Raw genomic sequence first — 23,855 nt, 5'->3', positions numbered from 1 at the left:
TTTGTGCGTTCTATATTGTATTTGTATAAGAATAATTATAGAGGATTTGCATGTGTATTTTAAAGTATTTATTATAATGTATGCTATTATTTTAATTTATTATGTGCTTTAAGATTGATATTATTAATTTTGAAGGGTTAAAATTGAGTAAATATACATTATGTATGATATATATAAACTTCATAACAGATGAATTCGTATGAATTTACAAGTTAACTCACGAATCGAGTCTAGATCAACTCCACAAATTTACTTAGATTTACGAATTTGACAACCTTGATATCGTAATTTCAGACAATCTTATAATTAATATTTTTTATATTTTGGCATTTAGCTGTAAATGACAAAGTATAGTTGAGCACATATAAGGTAGATACTCCAAATAGATCAATATTTCAATGGCCCAAATATTTTTTATAAAATATCTTTAACATCCTTAAATCTTGAATTCAATGATACGGGCTGCATGCAAGCTGCATCATTGTAATTAGTAGTTTGATTAATAATTTATATTTTGACCATACATATTAGTAAATGAGCAGTGGCAGTTAATCAATTCATTTTTACATTTTGTTTGGATGTTTGATGAAAAATAAGAGAAAAAAATGGGAAAAAAAATAAAAAAAATAAAAAATAGATTTTTTTGCATATTTTTTGAATGTAGAGAAAATGAATGAAAAGAAAATAAAAAAAATTTTGTTTGGATAAAAAAAAAGTAAGAAGAGAAAAAAATATGATGGAGTAAAATTACTTTATTATTCTTACATATAAATTATAATTTATTAATGTATTTAAATTATTTTTCCAATAAAAAAATCTTTTTTCAAAATTTTAAATATCATAAACGAAAAGTTATATATTTGTTTTTCAAACAGATACATATAATAAAACACTAATTAGCTAGAAGAAAAAAGAAAATGAGTTAGGAATTTTACTTTTTTTTTATTGAAAGGGTAAATATAAAATTTTAATATTGTTTATTCATTCCTTTTTAATTTTCATCGCAGCAATGAGAAGAAAAAATTTATATAGGCTCCATACCTATTTTTTTGTTTTTCATCCATTTTTCACTCTAATTCAAACAATGAAAAATAGACTTTTACATCCATTTTCTCTCCTTTCATTGTCCTTCTTTTCAAAATCTGATGTTCCAAATATTATGTTAATAATTCGGCGTGTAATAATGAACTATATAGTTCATTATTTATTAAGATCTAATGTTTTTTTTTACTTGAGGATAAACATAATATGCTTTATAGTTATAATTTAACATATTATATTTTTTAATTAGTTTTATCATTTAATTAGACTTTTAAGTATGATAAATACATAAATAATAGTTAAGGCATATTTACATACTGATTTACAATCATAAAATTATTACTTCTTATAAGATGAACTATATTAGAATAATAATACATATAAGATAATTATTATATTTGTAAAATAAAATAGTACATGTTGAACCTCCCGTAATTATTCATTCAATTTCTAACTAGCTCTAATCAGAGGTTAAAAAACGGTTATAAATTTTGCAAACTTTGTTCTATTATAAAATTACCTGAATTCAGGTTATCAAAATTAATGTTGGTTACAAATTTCTGATACCAGTCTATATATCAAAAGTTTTTTTTTTTCTAATAAGACTATCATACAAAAATTCAGCTTGTGAAATTTTAAAAGTAAATAACAAAGAAAAATAGATATCTCAAACAACAAAAATCGGATTGAATTTTTTTATATCAGAGCAAATGGTGTGATGTACCCTAATATTTTAGTTTATGTGAGTTTTATTCTTATATGAGATAATTTTTTACGTTTTAAAAGACACAAAATGTTTTTGTGTGTAAAAATAATTTTTAAATTTGTTAAATACAAAATGGCGATGCCGTTTTCATTTATAAAATAAAAAATATATATTTTTCACAAAACGGCAGAACCGTTTTATATGGGGTAATTTTTTTAAATTGGGAATAGAAAAATGTCATTGACGTTTTGATGTTTTTTATTTTTTAATTAAAAAAATTGAAAACGGCAGTGACATTTTGTATATTTTCACAACGACGTTAAATACAATTTTTTAGATATTTTGATGGATTACACCAATACAGATTTAATATTAAAAAAAAATTCAAAAACCGAGTCTAAATAATAATTCCCAAATCAACTAATGAAACCTATGAGCAAAAAGGGGAAAATGCTCATACCCATTCACGCAACCAATTAGCATTTATCATTAATTCAACACTGAAATTCAATCTCAAAAGTACCATACCAGAGCAAACACAGACAAAACACACAAGAAAAATATGGGCATAGATAACATGCGGTTACTGTAAGTAGCTCAGATAACAGTTAATAACAGTTAAACAATTAGGCAAACTAAAATAAATTCAAGCTCAAACAAAGCATGCAAATGCATATGATGCATGTCTTCTCTATGGCTAATAAGCTTATTTGTCGGTTATATAGCCAAATCCGACATGTCCGGTAGCTAATCCTGACACTATTTCTCTGTTGCATATTAAAACCATTAGCGGGAATATGTGCCATGTCACTATTAGAGGGATTATGTGCTCTGTCACCATTAGAGGGAATAGGTGCCCTGTCACCCTTACAACTAGAGAGAAAATACAGACTTACTTGTCATTAATCATCCTCAACCATGTTTCATTTATCATATTCATTCAATTTCATAATCAAACTCAGTTTTCTTCATTCTTCTTCCTCATCTCTTTCTCGGAGCAAGTGGACAACATCCCTGCCTCTTTCCCGAGTCCCAACTCTTAATCAAATTCAATTTCATTTTCAAATTCATTTCGAGATATTATTCAATTCATTCAAAAAATCATACTTTTAAAATCAAATCTTATCATCCTTCATTCAAATTCAATCATCATCATTCCTCCCATTCCGTTTATTAATAATTCAAACTCAAAATATAATCTTTTTCTTAATAACTCATAAACAAGTCGTATAATTGATGAGCGGATATTTTATACGCTTTTTGGGGGTAATTTCATGTAGATTTTAGCATGTTTCAGTTAGTTTTTAGTAAAATAATATTAGTTTTTAGGCAAAAATCATATTTCTGGACTTTACTATGAATTTGTGTGTTTTTCTGTGATTTCAGGTATTTTCTGGCTGAAATTGAGGAAGCTGAGCAAAAATCTGACTTAGGCTGAAAAAGGACTGCTGATGCTGTTGGATCCTGACCTCCCTGCACTCGAAATGGATTTTCTGGAGCTACAGGAGTCCAATTGGCGCGCTCTCAACGGCGTTGGAAAGTAGACATCCAGGGCTTTCCAGCAATATATAATAGTCCATACTTTGAGCGAGGATAGACGACGTAACTTGGCGTTAAACGCCAAGTTCATGCTGCTGTCTGGAGTTAAACGCCAGAAAAACGTCATTATCCGGAGTTGAACGCCCAAAACACGTCATAACCTGAAGTTTGACGCCAAGAAAGGCCTTTGCACGTGGAAATCTTTAGTCTCAGCCCCAGCACACACCAAGTGGGCCCCAGAAGTGGATTTCTGCACCAATTATCTTAGTTTATTCATTTTCTGTAACCCTAGGTTATTAGTTTACTATTTAAACAACTTTTACAGACATTTCTTGTACCAGATGACATTTTCAGATCTGAAATATACACTTTGTGACGGCATGAGTCTCTAAACTCCATTGTTGGGGGTGAGGAGCTCTGCAGCGTCTCGATGATTTAATACAATTCCTTTGTTTTCCATTCAAACACGCTTGTTCTTATCTAAGATGTTTATTCGCGCTTAATTGTGGAGAAGGTGATGATCCGTGACACTCATCACCTTCCTCAACCCATGAACGTGTGCCTGACAACCACCTCCGTTCTACATCAGATTGAATAAATATCTCTTAGATTCCCCAACAGAATCTTCGTGGTATAAGCTGGATTGATGGCAGCATTCATGAGAATCCAGAAAGTCTAAACCTTGTCTGTGGTATTCTGAGTAGGATTCTGGGATTGAATGACTGTGACGTGCTTCAAACTTTAACCTGCTGGGCGTTAGTGACAGACGCAAAAGAGTGATTCTATTCCAGTAGGAGCGGGAACCAACCGGTGATTAGCCGTACTGTGACAGAGTGCGTGCATAGTTTTCACTGCGAGGATGGGAAGTAGCCATTGACAACGGTGACACCCTACATAGAGCTTGCCATGGAAGGAACCTGCGTGTGAGAAGAAGATCTCAAGGAAGAGTTGAAATCAGAGGACAAAGCATCTCCAAAACTCCAACATATTTCCTAGTGCTGCAAATCAAAGTAACATTGTTCCCTCTTTTATCAATTCCAATAATTTCACTTTTAATCCAAATAATCCTATTAACATCCTGACTAAGATCAATAAAATAAATATTGATTGCTTCAAACCAATAATCTCTGTGGATTCGACCCTTACTCACGTAAGGTATTACTTGGACGACCCAGTACACTTGCTGGTCAGTTGAACGGAATTGTGCCCACTCATACCAAAAATCCTAAGTTCCACAATCCTACAATAAATATATTGATGCTATATTGATGTGATCACAATTTCGTCCACCAAGTTTTTGGCGCCGTTGCCGGGGATTATTGAGTTTGAACAATTGAAGATTTATTTTATTTCTTAGATTAGGAATAATTTGTTTTTATAGAGTCATTAAATTTTGATAGGATAGTTTCTTTTCAAAAATAAAAAATAAAAAAAATAAAAAAAATAAAAAAATTTCTTTTCAAAAATTATTTTTCTTAATTAAGTGTTAATTTTCGTGAGTTTTAGTGTCTTGTTCTAAGTTTGGTGTCAATTGCATGTCTCATATTTTTCTTTAAAATTTTCGACTTGTGTCTTTGTTCTTCATTGATTTTCAAGTTGTTCTTGTTTATTTTTCTTGTTTGATCTTGAGTTTTTCTTGTTCTGTGTCTTTTCTTGTTTTTCTTTTACTAATCCAAAGCATTAGTCTTTCAAAAAGAATATACCTGCCCAGAACAATTGTTACCTTGTCTGCCCATTTGGCTAGAATAGAAGGGTCATATTCTTGACAAGGGAGCACCAATACTTTTAAAAATCTTTTTCAAAAATAATTTTTCTTGATTTAATCTTGTGCCAAACTTTAAGTTTGGTGTTTTCTTGTTAATCTTTTCATAAATTTCGAAAATTTATTTTGGTTTTCTAAAAATTTTAAGTTTGGTGTTCTTCCTTGTGTTCTTGGTGTTCTTGTGAATCTTCAAAGTGTTCTTGAGTTTTTCTTGTGTCTTGATCTTAAAATTTTTAAGTTTGGTGTTCCTTGGTGTTTTCCCTCCAAAAATTTTCGAAAATTAAGGAGCATTAGATCTAAAAATTTTAAGTCTTGTGTCTTTTGTGTGTTTTTCTCTTTCATCATAAAATTCAAAATTCAAAAATTTTTATTTTTCTAACTAATTTTGAACAATTTTTTTTCGAAAATCTTTTATAAAAATTCAATTTTCAATTTCAAAATATTTTCACTTTCTTTTATTTATTTCGTTTTTATTTTATTAAAAAAAAAATTTGTTTTCTAACCAATTTTAAAAACTACTTTTTCGAAATTTTTAATATAAAATCCAAATTTCAATTTCAAATTTTTCAAAAATTTTCACAAAGTACTTTCAAAATATTTTTACAAATTCTATTTTTATTTATTCCATTATTATAACACAGATAATAGCAACATACATATCATCTCTTTTATTCCATTATGGAATTAAATGGGAGTGATCAGTCCAAGAGGACTCTGGGGTCATATGCTAACCCCACTACTGCTTCATATGGGAGTAGTATTTGTATACCCTCCATTGGAGTTAGTAGCTTTGAGCTGAATCCTCAGCTCATTATCATGGTGCAGCAAAACTGCCAGTATTCTGGTCTTCCACATGAAGAACCTACAGAGTTTCTGGCACAATTTCTGCAAATTGCTGATACAGTACATGATAAGGAAGTGGATCAGGATGTCTACAGATTACTACTGTTTCCATTTGCTGTGAAAGATCAAGGTAAGAGGTGGTTAAACAACCAGCCTAAGAACAGCATAAAAACATGGAAACAGCTGTCAGAAAAATTCCTGAATCACTATTTCCCTCCCAAACGGATGACACAGCTAAGGCTAAGCATCCAAGGCTTCAAACAAGGAGATAATGAATCCCTTTATGATGCCTGGGAGAGATACAGAGAGATGCTAAGAAAATGTCCCTCTGAAATGTTTTCAGAATGGGTGCAATTAGACATCTTTTACTATGGGCTTACAGAAAAAGCTCAGATTTCTCTAGACCACTCAGCTGGTGGATCTATACACATGAGAAAAACAATTGAAGAAGCTCAAGAGCTTATTGATACAGTTGCCAGAAATCAGCATCTGTATCTGAACAGTGAATCTTCCGTGAAAGAAGAAGCTAAAACAGTAACTGCAGAACTCAGTCCGGTGGATCAGGCTAATAAATTCAATCAGCAATTAGATTTTCTAACTCAGCAGCTAGCCGAATTCAAGGAAATATTACAGGAAACAAGAATGGCTAATAGGAACATGGAAGTACAATTAAAGCAGACAGAAAAGCAACTGTCAAGACAAATAACAGAAGAATGCCAAGCAGTTCAATTAAGAAGTGGGAAAACATTAAATACCTCACTTCAAAGTAGCAAGAAGACAGGAGATGAACAAATGGCTACTAAAAATCCCTCTGAGGACAAGCAGAGCCCAGAAAGGGATAAAACTGGCGCTGAACGCCCAAACCATGCTTATTCCTGGCGTTCAACGCCAGAAACAAGCATGGATCTGGCGTTGAACGCCCAAAAGGAGCATGGTTCTGGCGTTCAAACGCCAGTAACAAACAAGGAAGTAGCGTTTGACGCCACTCCAGCTCCCACCACTAGCATTCAAATGCCAGTAGGGAATCAGTCACATACAAGTGCTGACCTTTCTAAAAAGGCTTCCCAACCCACTTCTGTAGGTAATAAAACTGCAGCAACTAAGGTTGAGGAATACAAAGCCAAAATGCCTTATCCTCAAAAACTCCGCCAAGCGGAACAGGATAAGCAATTTGCCCGCTTTGCAGACTATCTCAGGACTCTTGAAATAAAGATTCCGTTTGCAGAAGCACTTGAGCAAATACCCTCTTATGCTAAGTTCATGAAAGAGATCTTAAGTCATAAGAAGGATTGGAGGGAAACTGAAAAAGTTTACCTCACTGAAGAATGCAGTGCAGTCATTCTGAAAAGCTTACCTGAGAAGCTTAAAGATCCTGGGAACTTTATGATACCATGCACATTAGAAGGTATTTGTACCAAGCAAGCTTTATGCGATCTTGGGGCAAGTATCAACCTAATACCTGCATCTACTATCAGAAAGCTTGGTTTGACTGAAGAAATCAAACCAACCAGGATATGTCTTCAACTTGCTGATGGCTCCATTAAATACCCATCAGGCGTGATTGAAGACATGATTGTCAAGGTTGGGCCATTTGCCTTTCCTACTGACTTTGTGGTGCTGGAAATGGAGGAGCACAAGAGTGCAACTCTCATTCTAGGAAGACCTTTCCTAGCAACTGGCCGAACCCTCATTGATGTCCAAAAAGGGGAAGTGACCTTGAGAGTCAATGAGGAGGAGTTCAAGTTGAATGTTGTTAAAGCCATGCAACATCCAGACACCCCAAATGACTGCATGAGTGTTGATCTTATTGATTCTCTGGTAAGAGAGGTCAATATGGCTGAGAGTCTCGAATCAGAGCTGGAGGACATCTTTAAAGATGTTCAGCCTGATTTGGAGGAATCAGAGAAGATAATAGAACCTCTGAAAATCCCTCAAGAAGAGGAGAAACCTCCAAAACCCGAGCTCAAACCATTACCACCATCCCTGAAATATGCATTTCTGGGAGAAGGTGAAACCTTTCCTGTAATTATAAGCTCTACCTTAGAGCCACAGGAAGAGGAAGCACTAATTCAAGTGCTAAGGACACACAAGACAGCTCTTGGGTGGTCCATTAGTGATCTTAAGGGCATTAGCCCAGCCAGATGCATGCACAAAATCTTGTTGGAAGATGACGCCAAGCCAGTGGTTCAACCACAAAGGCGGCTGAACCCAGCTATGAAAGAAGTGGTGCAAAAAGAGGTCACTAAATTACTAGAGGCTGGGATCATTTATCCTATTTCTGACAGCCCCTGGGTGAGCCCTGTCCAAGTTGTCCCTAAGAAGGGTGGCATGACAGTGGTTCATAATGAAAAAAATGAACTGGTTCCTACAAGAACAGTTACAGGGTGGCGCATGTGCATTGATTACAGAAGACTCAACACAGCCACCAGAAAGGATCATTTTCCTTTACCATTCATAGACCAGATGCTAGAAAGACTAGCAGGTCATGAATACTACTGCTTCCTGGATGGATATTCAGGTTACAATCAAATTGCAGTAGATCCCCAGGATCAGGAGAAAACGGCCTTCACATGTCCATCTGGAGTATTTGCATACAGAAGGATGCCATTTGGCCTGTGCAATGCACCTGCAACCTTTCAGAGGTGCATGCTCTCAATTTTCTCTGATATGGTGGAAAAATTTCTGGAAGTCTTCATGGATGACTTTTCAGTATTTGGAGACTCATTCAGCTCCTGCCTTAACCATTTAGCACTTGTTCTGAAAAGATGCCAAGAGACTAACCTGGTTTTAAACTGGGAAAAATGTCACTTTATGGTGACTGAAGGAATTGTCCTTGGGCACAAAATTTCGAACAAGGGGATAGAGGTGGACCAAGCTAAGGTAGAAGTAATTGAAAAATTACCACCACCTGCTAATGTTAAGGGAATCAGAAGCTTTCTGGGACATGCAGGGTTCTATAGGAGGTTTATAAATGATTTTTCAAAAATCGCCAAACCTCTGAGCAACCTGCTAGCTGCAGACACGCCATTCATCTTTGATGAAGAGTGTCTGTAGGCATTTGAGACTCTAAAGGCTAAATTGGTTACAGCACCAATCATCTCTGCACCAGACTGGACATTACCATTTGAACTGATGTGTGATGCCAGTGACCATGCCATTGGTGCAGTGTTGGGACAAAGGCATGACAAGCTTCTGCATGTCATTTACTATGCCAGCCGTGTGCTAAATGATGCACAGAAGAATTACACAACCACAGAAAAAGAGCTACTTGCAGTGGTTTACGCCATTGACAAATTCAGATCCTACTTAGTAGGATCAAAAGTGATTGTGTACACTGATCATGCTGCTCTTAAATATCTACTCATAAAGCAGGATTCAAAACCCAGACTCATTAGATGGGTGTTGCTTCTGCAAGAGTTTGATATAGAAATAAGAGACAAAAAAGGGACAGAAAATCAAGTAGCAGATCACCTGTCCCGAATAGAACCAGTGGAAGGGGCGCCCCCCCTCTCACTGAAATTTCTGAAACCTTTCCGGATGAGCAACTACTAGCCGTCCAGGAAGTGCCATGGTTTGCAGACATTGCAAACTACAAGGCAGTAAGATTCATACCCAAAGAGTACAGTAATGTGCAATCAAAGAAATTAATCACAGATGCAAAGTACTATCTTTGGGATGAACCATATCTCTTTAAGAGATGTGCAGACGGAGTAATCCGTAGATGTGTGCCTAAAGAAGAAGCACAGAAGATCCTTTGGCATTGCCATGGATCACAGTATGGAGGACATTTTGGAAGTGAACGAACAGCCACAAGAGTCCTCCAAAGTGGCTTCTACTGGCCTACTCTCTATAAAGATTCCCGAGCATTTGTGCTTAACTGTGATAGTTGCCAAAGATCAGGCAACCTGCCTCACAGTTATGCCATGCCTCAACAAGGAATCTTGGAGATTGAGTTGTTTGATGTATGGGGCATTGACTTCATGGGACCTTTCCCACCATCATACTCAAACACCTATATTCTGGTGGCAGTGGATTATGTATCCAAATGGGTGGAGGCTATTGCAACACCCACTAATGACACTAAAACAGTGTTAAAGTTCCTCCAGAAACATATCTTCAGCAGATTTGGTGTCCCTAGAGTGTTAATCAGTGATGGGGGCACTCATTTCTGTAATAAACAGCTTTATTCTGCTCTGGTACGTTATGGAGTCAACCACAGGATGGCTACTCCATATCACCCACAAACTAATGGGCAAGCTGAAGTCTCAAATAGAGAACTTAAAAGAATCCTGGAACGGACTGTAATTAACCGTAGAAAGGATTGGGCAAGAAGCTTGGATGATGCTCTGTGGGCATACAGAACAGCATTCAAGACCCCCATAGGGACCTCTCCATACCAGCTTGTGTATGGAAAGGCATGTCACTTGCCAGTGGAACTGGAACACAAGGCCTACTGGGCAACCAGATTCCTAAACCTTGATGCCAAGTTAGCTGGAGAAAAACGATTGCTCCAACTAAATGAGCTAGAGGAATTTAGACTCAATGCTTTCGAGAATGCAAAAATTTACAAAGAGAAAGCAAAAAGATGGCATGATAAGAAATTGTCATCCAGAGTCTTTGAGCCAGGGCAGAAAGTTCTGTTATTCAATTCTAGGCTCAAATTATTCCCTGGGAAATTAAAATCCCGGTGGAGAGGTCCATATGTAATTACAAGTGTATCACCATATGGATACGTAGAGCTTCAGGATAATGAATCTAACAAAAGGTTCATTGTTAATGGACAGAGAGTTAAACATTATCTTAAAGGCAATTTTGAGCAAGAATGCTCAAAACTGAGACTTGATTAAAAGCTCAGTAATAGTCCAGCTAATGACATTAAAGAAGCGCTTGCTGGGAGGCAACCCAGCCAATCACAAAATTTAATTTTATTCGTTTTACAGGTAGATGCTACAGTATCTTCAAAAGGTGAAATAGCAATTGGTTGAAGTCACAGAGTTACAGGGAAATTTGGAAGCTCACTGGCGTGAAAAAGCCAGTAAGAAACATTTTGGGCGTTGAACGCCCAAAAGAAGCACCCACTGGGCGTTCAACGCCAGTAAGGGTAGCCATCTGGGCGTTCAACGCCAGAAAGAAGCATCAGCTGGGCGTTGAACGCCCAGGAGAAGCAGCATTTGGGCGTTAAACGCCCAAAACATGCATCGTTTGGGCGTTTAACGCCAGGATGATGGGGAGGAGGTAAAATTCGTCTCTCTTTACAAATTTTCTAATTTTTTATGTTTCAATTCATGTTTTCTTGCATAAACATGTTTCAAATTATCATCCCTCAAATCAAATTAGTGTTCTAAAAATCCTAATTTCTAAAATCCCTTTTTCAAAAATTATCACCTGTATCTTAATCCATAAAAACAAATTAATTTTCAATCCAATCAAACTCTTTTAAGTTTGTTTTAAAAACTCAATTATCTTTTTAAAATCTTTTTCAAATCTTTTTCAACTCATCTTATCTTTATTTGACAATGCCTTTCCTCCTACTCCTCTCCTTTCCTTTCTTTTGCTTGAGGACAAGCAAACCTATAAGTTTGGTGTGATTTGCCATGATCACTGAGCTAAAACTCATTAAGACCATGGCACCTAAGAGAACAGGAAGAGCAAGGATGTGAACTTAAGGGAGCTGAAGCGTCAGAAATTAATTCTTGAAGGCACCCCACAGACTAGAGGAACATCCACTTCCCAAAATACAGGTTGTTAAGTTCTAATTCCAGCTTTAACTCTGTGATAGTATTATTTTAGAAATTGACCTTAGAAGATATTTAGTAGTAATTAGGATGTCTATTTTGATTTTATTTCCAATTAAGTTATAATTTATTTTTCTCATCATCATTAGGCATGAATAAAGTAGTAGATTTTCTTTTAGAATAAAGAAGTAATTTATGTTTTTCGAGTTCTTAATAAATAAAATTATAATTAATTATATGTGGTGGCAATACTTTTTGTTCTCTGAATGAATGCTTGAACAGTGCATAATTTGTACTTTGAATTTGATGAATATTGGCTCCTGAAAGGATGAGGAACACGAAAAATATTGTTGATGATCTGAAAAATCATGAAATTGATTCTTGAAGCAAGAAAAAGCAGTTCAAAAAAAAAAAACACAATATTCACAAGCCATGGGCACTAGCCAAGAGAAAAAAAAAAAAAAAAAGGGATCCAAGGCTTTGAGCATCAATGGATAGGAGGGCCCAAGGAAATAAATTCCAGGCCTAAGCGGCTAAATCAAGCTGTCCCTAACCATGTGCTTGTGTCATGAAGGTCCAAGTGAAAAGCTTGAGACTGAGTGGTTAAAGTCGTGATCCAAAGCAAAAGAGTGTGCTTAAGAACTCTGGACACCACTGACTGGGGACTCTAGCAAAGCTGAGTCACAATCTGAAAAGGTTCACCCAGTTATGTGTCTGTGGCATTTATGTATCCGGTGGTAATACTGGAAGACAAAGTGCTTAGGGCCACAGCCAAGACTCAGAAAATAACTGTGTTCAAGAATCAACATACTACACTAGGAGAGTCAACAATACTATCTGAATTCTGAGTTCCTAAGGATGCCAATTATTCTGAAAATTTAAAGATACAGGGAGATGCCAAAACTGTTCAGAGACAAAAAGCTACAAGCCCCGCTCATCTAATAAGAATCTGAGCTTCATTTAAAACTTGAGAATATTATTACTTCTTTATTTCTGTTAGAACCTATTTTATTCATCTAGTTGCTTGAGGACAAGCAACAGTTTAAGTTTGGTGTTGTGATGAGCGGATATTTTATACGCTTTTTGGGGGTAATTTCATGTAGATTTTAGCATGTTTCAGTTAGTTTTTAGTAAAATAATATTAGTTTTTAGGCAAAAATCATATTTCTGGACTTTACTATGAGTTTGTGTGTTTTTCTGTGATTTCAGGTATTTTCTGGCTGAAATTGAGGAAGCTGAGCAAAAATCTGACTTAGGCTGAAAAAGGACTGCTGATGCTGTTGGATCCTGACCTCCCTGCACTCGAAATCGATTTTCTGGAGCTACAGGAGTCCAATTGGCGCTCTCTCAACGGCGTTGGAAAGTAGACATCCAGGGCTTTCCAGCAATATATAATAGTCCATACTTTGAGCGAGGATAGACGACGTAACTTGGCGTTAAACGCCAAGTTCATGCTGCTGTCTGGAGTTAAACGCCAGAAAAACGTCATTATCCGGAGTTGAACGCCCAAAACACGTCATAACCTGAAGTTTGACGCCAAGAAAGGCCTTTGCACGTGGAAATCTTTAGTCTCAGCCCCAGCACACACCAAGTGGGCCCCAGAAGTGGATTTCTGCACCAATTATCTTAGTTTATTCATTTTCTGTAACCCTAGGTTATTAGTTTACTATTTAAACAACTTTTACAGACATTTCTTGTACCAGATGACATTTTCAGATCTGAAATATACACTTTGTGACGGCATGAGTCTCTAAACTCCATTGTTGGGGGTGAGGAGCTCTGCAGCGTCTCGATGATTTAATACAATTCCTTTGTTTTCCATTCAAACACGCTTGTTCTTATCTAAGATGTTTATTCGCGCTTAATTGTGGAGAAGGTGATGATCCGTGACACTCATCACCTTCCTCAACCCATGAACGTGTGCCTGACAACCACCTCCGTTCTACATCAGATTGAATAAATATCTCTTAGATTCCCCAACAGAATCTTCGTGGTATAAGCTGGATTGATGGCAGCATTCATGAGAATCCGGAAAGTCTAAACCTTGTCTGTGGTATTCTGAGTAGGATTCTGGGATTGAATGACTGTGACGTGCTTCAAACTTTAACCTGCTGGGCGTTAGTGACAGACGCAAAAGAGTGATTCTATTCCAGTAGGAGCGGGAACCAACCGGTGATTAGCCGTACTGTGACAGAGTGCGTGCATAGTTTTCACTGCGAGGATGGGAAGTAGCCATTGACAACGGTGACACCCTACATAGAGCTTGCCATGGAAGGAACCTGCGTGTGAGAAGAAGATCTCAAGGAAGAGTTGAAATCAGAGGACAAAGCATCTCCAAAACTCCAACATATTTCCTAGTGCTGCAAATCAAAGTAACATTGTTCCCTCTTTTATCAATTCCAATAATTTCACTTTTAATCCAAATAATCCTATTAACATCCTGACTAAGATCAATAAAATAAATATTGATTGCTTCAAACCAATAATCTCTGTGGATTCGACCCTTACTCACGTAAGGTATTACTTGGACGACCCAGTACACTTGCTGGTCAGTTGAACGGAATTGTGCCCACTCATACCAAAAATCCTAAGTTCCACAATACTACAATAAATATATTGATGCTATATTGATGTGATCACAATTTCGTCCACCAATAATCCTTAAATCTCAGTCTTTCTAAATAACCACTTTAAAAGAAGTCTCCAATTTTTATAAAAATTTGGGCAGCATATCCACTAAAATTCGGACTATGTCACCCTTATGAATCCTATCAAAATCACATTTTTCAACTCGTTCTCAATCTGCTTTAATATCAAACAATTATCAAATATGAAATCCTTTCTAATTTTTAAACCAATTTCAATATCAGATGAGGTTCAATGTCAAACCATTTCAAAATCAATTTATTTCTATTTCAATTTATTTTCAATAAATCAAACTCATTTCTAATGTCAACACATTTATAAAATCAAACTGCTTATGAAATCAAATCATTTTCATATCCAATTCTCAAAATCATTTTCGATGATTCAAATAAACCAATTCTAATATTCTCAAATTATCCTATCATGATCCAGAAACTAAATTCAAGAAACCAGTTTAACAATGACCAATTCAACAATCTAAAACAACAAATTAGAATAACCAACTTCCTCAATAATTCAATAAATTAATCAAATAAATAATCACATCCATCCAAACAATTTAATTCAATTCATAAGACTCACATAATTATAAAAATATGTTTTTCATACTATTATCGACTTATAACAACTCTTGAAAGTAAAATAAATTTAAGAAAATGCCCCTACCTCGATTGTCAAAACTCAGAAACTCAAATGCATAACAAACTCGTTGTTCTCCTGGCTCGCAACAGCAGCAGCTTCAATCACGACTCGCAACAACCGGAACACGACCCTATGTTGCCAAAACCTCATCATCTCTAGCCAAACATAACAGAATACTAATTTTCAACGATTCTAGAACGAAAACACTTACCATAACCAAGGAGAAATGACCACACCAAACGGCAATGGCTCAAGCAAAGGTTCTGGTGACCACAAAACCGTTCCCGGTGGCCAGAGGTGCGGCGGCCATGGCGACAGCAGCAGCGGAGCTCCAACGGCGGCGAAAACTCCTCCTCCTTCTTACCCGTTCCGTTCTCTCTCTCTCTCTCCCCAGGCTTCTCTGGCAGTAGCGGCGAGAAAGATGGCGACACGGGCTTCCTCCAACTACAGTGACGATGCATGCAATTTGGCGGTGATGATGCGACGTCCTCCACTACAGCAGCGACTCCCTTCTTGCGTGGCTTCAACGACGGCGACCAAGACCAGCGCAACGAAGCTGATAGCAGTGGCGGCATCTTCTCCCTTAGCTCCCTCGCGCGGTGGTTCAGGCTAGATAGAAGGCAAAAAGGTAATAGCAAAGCACGAGTGCGGCGACGAGGATTCCCCAGCAGCGGTTCTGGCTCAGCGACACATCTCTCTCTCTCTCTCTCTCTCTCTCTCTCTGTAACACCCTACCATACAGAGTCTTATGTGCAAAGCTCTTCCCTCGGTTCTGTGGGAATGATCCTTTTTGACTCCCTTTCTCAGCGGTTGCCCTCTTCACACACTCTTCAGCAACCCTACACTTGTTTACCAACTCGGAGAAGGTCCTAATCTCCATTGGTCCCACTGAACTGAAAATATCGCTCCGGAGTCCTCCTTCATACTTAACACACTTTCATTCCTCATATTCCACAGGAGTCCCTTGGCACATACGAGAGAACCTGAACAGCTCCTCAAACTTGTCAGTATACTCTGATATGGACATAATACCCTACTTCAGCCGTAACAATTCAAGTTCCTTGGCCGTCCTAGCAGAAGTCGGAAAGTACTTCTTATAGAACTCATCTTGGAAAACATTCCAGGTGATATAGTCATCACCCTGCTGCAGAAGACGTCGGATACCTTGCCACCAATGCGACGCTTCACCTGTGAGCATATAGGTAGCAAACTCGACACGCTGTCCTTCAGGTACCACTTGTGCTTGCAGAGTTCGCTCTATAGCCTGAAACCATGCATTAGCCTCAGTCGGACTAGTAGTTCCCTTGAAATTAGGCGGATTAACCTTCAAAAAGTTTGCCAGCGTCATCGGGCCCTGAACTCCACCTCCATCATTACCATGGTTGTTCATCTGTTGACCAAGAGCCTCAGCAGTGGCTTGCATAGCAGCAGCCATGTATTCCAACGCAGTCATAAAGTTCACCGGGTCATTAGGGTTATTCTCCGATGCACGAGCATTCGTACGACCTCTCGCACTACCTCTACCGCGTCCACGAGGCGCCATCTGGTTCCTATACATACCAAACAATCGATATTAAGTTGATCAGTCTCAATATCCGAAGTCTAGTACTTCAAAGTCCCAAATGCATGCTCGTGAACGTTTATGCCAATTATATCAAGCAGATATACTAATAGCACATAACACACACACAGAGAATGCACAGAAGCATAGTCAGTCCATCCCTCAGGCTCTACAGGAACGAACTGCTCTGATACCATAATGTAACACCCTACCATACAGAGTCTTATGCTTAAGTCATAATTCAGAGATGGCAAGGTATTACGACCTCTAAAATAAAAATTTAGTACGTATAGTAGTATGAATGATTGATTATAACTAGGAGCCTTTGTAGAAAAAGGGGTAAACAAAAATCGCAACTCTAAAGCGCAACACTCCGATCGATAACGTAACGAACAAGGATAACCAACACGTGATTATATATATACAAAGGAGTGTCAAAAATAGGAATATCAAGACTCAAGATCCGGCTGCGAAGATAACCGGTCCGAGCATAGCAATATATACATATGATAAAAATAAGGAATACCCCAAAGAAAACCCAAAGGGACACAAATACATAAAACCTATTCTCCAAAATCTCCCATAAGAGGAGTCATCACAGTTTGTATTATTTAATGGAGATAAAAGTAGCTAAGCAAAACATATAAACCAAAACATAGCCCCGAGAACAAAGGATCTTCGCAAATCTAGAAGTCTCCAGCATGCCTCAGCGGGAAACCTCACGTCTTGCATCTGAAAACCACAAAATCCACATGGGTGAGAACCAGAGGTCCCCAGCATGGTAACAGCTTCCACATATATAATACATAATAATGGAGGAAAGCCAAAGGCAATCCTGGAACTTCCTCCAGATAATATCAAAGCTTATAAACAAGCTAAACCATATAAGGGTATCTGACTAAAGATTCTTCAATCTAACTAATATTTCCCTTTCCAATTCCTTCTCACCTCCCAACCACCAGCAGGAGTATAATGTAGCAAACACAGTTATATCAAGCAAGAAATATACAATTAGGAACAAGTAGGGCATTTAGACAATTAGCAAGTAATATGCAGTCAAATAGGCAATCTCAAACAATTCATATAGTATGCATATGATGAATGCCTGTCCCTAGTGGCTGATGATATCATCTTGTCGGTTATAGAGCCAACCCGACAAGTCCTGGTCGCTAACCATTGGACTGTCCCTCTGTCACGCATCCCCAACTCGAGTTATACTCGTTATAAGCTTGATCATAATCATGATCTATATCCATCACCCTCACTGGTGAATATTTACGGGGGCGAGCTCATCTGGGTCTTTCACAGTGCCCGGCCACACTTACGACATAGGGTCAACAGAGTATCAAGTCTTAACCTGGAGCACGTGGTGGCTAGCCACTGCTACTACCCAGGGAAACTCGTATCTCAGATAGTGGAAGTGCAAATCACAATTATCAATAATTCAGCATAAACATGCATGAATTCTCATCCATGGATCAACATCCATATCAGCTATCCGGCTCACGGTTCAGTCCAGAACCAGCCAATATTCATATCATACACAGCCATTCCGGCTCATGGTTAAATCCATAACCAGCCCATCGGCATCACGGTTAAATCCATAACTAGCCATCTCATTAACAAATACGGCCTTTTGGCCCATGGCATAACAAGCACTTCCACCACCATCCTCCGCATCTCACATAATCATGCTTGATCCTCATTGATCATTCATTTCCCCTTGCTTCACTCGCAAGTTACCACATTCACTAGCATTTCTTCTCATAGCTAGACATATCATAATGATTTAAGATATAAGTGATGAGATCGGAGGCTTAGAAGTATGAAATTTGGCTTTTAAAACTCAAAAATCAACTTTGGGATGAAAACAGGTCCACGCATACGCGCACTCCACGCACACGCGTGGATGGCCTCAAAAACTCAATGACGCGCAAGCGTCATGCACGCTAACGCGTGGATTAAAATTTGCCAATCGACGCGTACGCGTCAACCACGCGTACGCGTGGCTGTTCTCGTGCCCCAGGCACAACACTGGCACAGTTCTGGCATAACTCTCTGGAAAATGGCTAGGCATTGGGTGCAGCACATCGGCACGCCCGCGCACATCACGCACACGCGTGGATTGCGCTTTCGAGAAGAACGGCGCGAGCGCGTACGCGCGGGGGTCATTCTGCTAAAAATTTTCTAAGTTAAAAGCTGCAGAATTCACAGATTTAAACCCCAATCTTCCAATGGACATAACTTTCTCATTTTAAATCGTTTTTCACCCGTTCTTCGAACGGCAGGGACATACCGGATCCAATTTCATTTCTAAATAGATTTAGTACAAAACAGAGATCCGTAGTCCAAGTTATGTTCCGTCAAAGTATGCCCAAAAACTATGTTTTTCATACAAAACCACAACATGCCATTTTCAAAACAAGCCATATTCCACTCTTTTCAAAATCAATCAAAACATGCCATTTTCATCTCTTTTCTTTGAAATCAATCAAAATATGTCAATTTCAACATCAAGCCTCCTCAACTCACACATTGACACTTCACCACAATTTACAAAATCACTATCTCATCATTTTAACCCACTTTACCCAAGTGGCTCAAACTCAAACATATTGACATATCATATACTCTTCCTCATGCCAATTCTCAACAACACCAATTCCACTAAATCATCATTGTGCACAATCAATATCATACTCACCATCAACATGGTTCAACCCACAATTCAACCATAACCAATCATCAAGCATATATCACAACATGCATATTTCTCATACATCATACCATCAAGGCATCATTAATCATCATCACATATATGACCACATCATATATCTCAACAATTCAACAACATCAACAATTCAATGCCTATCTTAGGGCCTCTAGCCTAAGTATTTCCTACCACATTACATATTAGATACGGGAAACCGAAACCATACCTTAGCCAATTTCCCAAGCTCAACCGGAGCACTTCCAAATCACTTATCCACAAGCTCTCAAGGCCTTAACGCCTCCAAGAACAAATTTTTCACCACCAAATCCCTTTTTCAAGATTTTCAAAATCACCACTCAAGCTCCAATATTCACATATACACAACCTAAGCCACAATCATCATACCCATACACAACATCTCAATACCCAAACATCATAGAACAACAAAATTACACTAGGGTTGAGAATCTTACCATACCCAAGGTCCAAGGAGACAAGATTAACCTTCTCCTTCAAGAGAGTTGGGTCCTATAACATCAAAGAGCCCAAAATCTCAACATTTTTTATCATAAAACTCGAAAACAAGGCTGGAATTTCGAAGAGCAAAACGTGGCTTACCTCAAGATTAATTATATGGGTTTTGTAGAGCTCTCCGCGGTGAACGCGTGGCCGCAAACGGAGCGGCAATCGGAGCTCTAGATCAAAAGTTATGGTGGTTTGAAGATCAAGTGAGAGAAAGAACTTGAGAGAGTGTTCTTCCCTCCATGGCCTCCATTTTCAGCATGTGAGTGTGTTTAGTGAGGAGAGAGAATGCTGAAAACTAGGATTTTGGTTTAGTTATGTTGGGCCAAGGGCCCACTTTGGGTCCGTTTGGCTCGATTTGGCCCGTTAGGTCCAATCTTGATCCGAATTCTATAAAATTGGTACCAAAATTCTCGTCTCAATCTCCTCTATCACATTTAGCCATAAAAATCATATTTTAGGCTTTCTAGAATAAATTCTCATTTATGGGTTAATTAGCCGTTAATTAACCGGGTTTTACTCTCTCTCTCTCTCTCTCTCTCTCTCTCTCTCTCTCTCTCTCTCTCTCTCTCTCTCTCTCTCTCTCTCTCTCTCTCTCTCTCTCTCTCTCTCTCTCTCTCTCTCTCTCTCTCTCTCTCTCTCTCTCTCTCTCTCTCTCTCTCTCTCTCTCTCTCTCTCTCTCTCTCTCTCTCTCTCCCCCCCCCCGCGATGTCTGCTCTCTTCTCCCTCTGCAGTTCTCTTCCTCTCTCTTTCTTACTTCGTTTCTTTCGTGTGTATGTGTGTGTATATGGGGCTTGGAGGCGGTGAGGCAGTGGAGATTAGGATTTTGTGCGTGTGTGTTTTTGAAATTAAGGTTAGGGTTTGATTTGGGAATTAGAATTTTGTGTATAAAATGGGAGATTTTGGGTAGTTTAGTAATTTTAATAAAATTAGGGTAATAAAGTAATTGAAAATCAAATTTTAATCCAATAATAATATCTATAAAAATACTATTTAATTATCAATTTACAAATTTATTTTCAAATAAATACTATAATTTAATAATTATAGATAATTAAATTAATTTCCTTTAAATCATAAAATAAAATTTAAAATCTAATTATTCAAATTAAAGCGGATAAAACTCTCGTTATTTTTTAATCGCTAAATTTTTAAATCAATAATAAGAAAGTACTCAATTAATATAAAAATTTCTGAAAATATATTTTCGAATAAATAAAATAAATCATAAATAAGTTATTAATTAATTTCCAAAAAAAAATTTGGGATCTTACAAATAAGACGTAGCAAGACAGAATATATAGAATGTAAGTTCGATCGTCGAAGGAAAACCCTAATACAGAGGTGAAGATTGGAGAAAACATTCTACGAAAAGTTAAAAGTTTTAAATATCTTGAGTGCATCATCCAAGATAGTGGAGAGATTGAACAAGATGTAAATCATAGGATCTAAATAGGTTGGTCAAAATGGCGGAGTGCGTCTAGTTTAATATGTGACAAAAAAGTGCCTTTAAAATTTAAAGGTAAACTCTATCGCACTGCTACCAGACCGGTTATGCTTCATGGTACAGAGTGTTGGGTGGCCAAAAGACAGCACGAACATAAGTTAAGTGTGACAGAGATGAAGATGTTAAGATGGATGAGTGGTCATACACGATTGGATAAAATAAGAAAAGAAGATATAAGAAAGAGAGTTGGAATAACATCTATTGTAAAAAAGATGGTAAAATCGCGTCTCAGGTGGTTTGGACATTTGAGAAGAAGATCGACAGAGTATCCAGTCAGGAGGTAGATAAGATGGAAGATGGATAAGAGATGAAAGGCAGAAGAAGACATAGGAAGACCATCTATGAGGTGGTCAAACGAGATCTATATATAAACGGTCTCTCTGTAAACATGATACATGATAAAGCTCAATAACATCTTTTGATTCATGTAGCCGACTCTACTAGTAGAATAAGATTTTGTTGTTATTGTTGTGCAAAAGAGAATGCGAGAACTTTTGAGTAATCATTTTGATACATTTTCACAATCAAAATGCGAAAAAAAAAATTTCGGTCTCAGAATGTGAAGATAAGAGAGAAAATGTGGTTTATTTTGGCAGTTTCTACAAGTGAAAATGGAAGAAAATGTCTAATACAATTTTTTGACCTCCAAATATAAAAATGGCTTAAATTTTAAAATTTTTTCTTATTTTTGCAGCTATAAATAACAGAAATTCAATATATCATATTTGCATCTTATGAAAATACAACTAAATATACAAATTTTATTTAAATTGGTAAATATTTAATTTTTTATTTAAATAATAAAAAACCCAGCCAAGAGGTAGCAGGGTAAAAATAAAGATCAAAATTATAATAATAGACAAAAGATAAAGCCATGCCATGCACGCGATGCAAATTGCAGGCACAGCTCAAAAAAAAAAAAAAAAACGAAATTGAAGAAACTTTACATATACAGATCGAAGATGATCATCTGGGTGAGCGAAAAAAGAAGATACTTAGCTCCTGTCCAATGCACCCCTCTGGATCAATCAAATGAAAAGATTCAGAATTTGAAGTTCCACGAACCCTTTGAAACGATGCTCTTAGATACATAAGCTCATTATCTTGTTCATTATTGATAACGCCAGTTCCAACTGAAACAGAACGCATCAACTTTAACGCTTCCAGATCAGAATTCAACGGTCTTCGATTAACGGCGTAACCAACTTTCCTTCCGTTGCAATACATGGTCCAAAGCGGCGTCGAAAACAGATTCTTGTTATAACTGCAACTACTCTCAAGAACTATTCTCAGCGTTCCTCCTCGCATTTCCTTGGCCAAGATCGTCGTTGGAACCGCCAATTCAAGGAGGAGAATCGGTTCCGATGAGTTCGAGTTCGATTGGATGCAGAAACTTACCTTCCCCTTCCGGTAACCGAAAATTGTGCCTGTGATGGTGCTGGTAGTTGAGGCGGCGCCTCTCATGATTTTCTTGTGCTCAAAGCTTTCTTCTTTTTGTTCAATGCAGTTACATGTTGGGATAAGGAGTGCCACCAGGTAACGTAGGAGCCTCCATGATCGAACTTGTTTGTGGCAATCCACTGTGGTCACGCCATTGTTGATGCTTCTGCTACTCGTAGTAGTAGCACCTATTGAGAAGGCCATGTATTTTTTTCGTTCCTTTTTCTTAATTACAGAAACTGTAGCGCCAATGATGTCACCAATAATATGTACTATAACGAGTTTTGTTAATTTCTTTGTGTGTTGGGGGAGGTGTATATATATATATAGTGTGGAATCCAAATCATTTAATTCATAAAGTGGTTTTATACAATAAGTAATGCTAGGTAGATATAGCTTCTTATATAACTAAACTTTTGAGGGTTTTTTTTTTCATTTTTTTATTCTGTTCTTTTTTTTTTCCCTCTTTTTCTTCTCTCTCGGTTCTTTCTGAATATATTATTTTAGAGAAATGTTCGACCAATAAAAAATTATTATTTTTAATTATTATTTAGTTATTAATTTAATTCTTTTAGTTTAAATTATTTAATCTAATAATTTAATAACATATTTTATCTCGTATTTTAAATATTAATGACTGATTGATGACCAAAAATAATAAATTCTGATGATCTTTTAACATTTTATTATTTCTTCTTATTTTGCTTATTGTCTTCATATTTTATTATTTATACAAAATATGTGTATTTTTATTAAAGATATTTCTGTAATTTTTTGTTAAAAATTTTTCTATTTCTTATAAGAAATTTATGTATTTCTTTCATAAAATTTGTGTTTCAGTTATTAAAAAGTAAAAAATCAATAATTTTTAAAAGAAAAAATCTAGAAGGCAAACATTTTTAGGAAAATAGAGAGAACGTTAGTTAATACCTGATTTATAAGATATAATCACTTAGTATACTTTTTAATCTGGTTGAAATTTGATGAAAAAAACATTTGTTCACCTTCCTGTCTCAATTATGAGGTAGATTGTGAGGTTTTAGTAGCTAACCAGCCATTAATGCATAGTTAGTGTCAAGATTCATCATAGGAATATCCTTTTGTGACATAATTCTGGAATAAGTGGATGAAGGCTACTCAACTTTTAAAGAGTGAAAAAACTAATAAGAAGTATAGATATAATCAGAAGATCCGAATA

General features: G+C 36.9%; 1 protein-coding gene across 1 annotated transcript; it reads right to left on the bottom strand.

The window, feature by feature from the left end:
• Positions 1-21,976: 21,976 nt before the first annotated feature.
• On the bottom strand, positions 21,977-23,112 carry LOC112718170 (protein MIZU-KUSSEI 1-like). Its single transcript, XM_025770054.3, has one exon. The coding sequence runs from the start codon at positions 22,859-22,861 to the stop codon at positions 22,184-22,186; it is 678 nt and encodes a 225-aa protein (XP_025625839.1). The 5' UTR covers positions 22,862-23,112; the 3' UTR covers positions 21,977-22,183.
• Between the last annotated feature and the right edge of the window lie 743 nt (positions 23,113-23,855).

The sequence above is a fragment of the Arachis hypogaea genome, chromosome 10, assembly GCF_003086295.3.
Source record: "Arachis hypogaea cultivar Tifrunner chromosome 10, arahy.Tifrunner.gnm2.J5K5, whole genome shotgun sequence".
Lineage (NCBI taxonomy): Eukaryota > Viridiplantae > Streptophyta > Magnoliopsida > Fabales > Fabaceae > Arachis > Arachis hypogaea.
The sequence above is the reverse complement of the archived record's forward strand: the minus strand, read 5'-3'. Positions and strand labels throughout refer to the sequence as shown.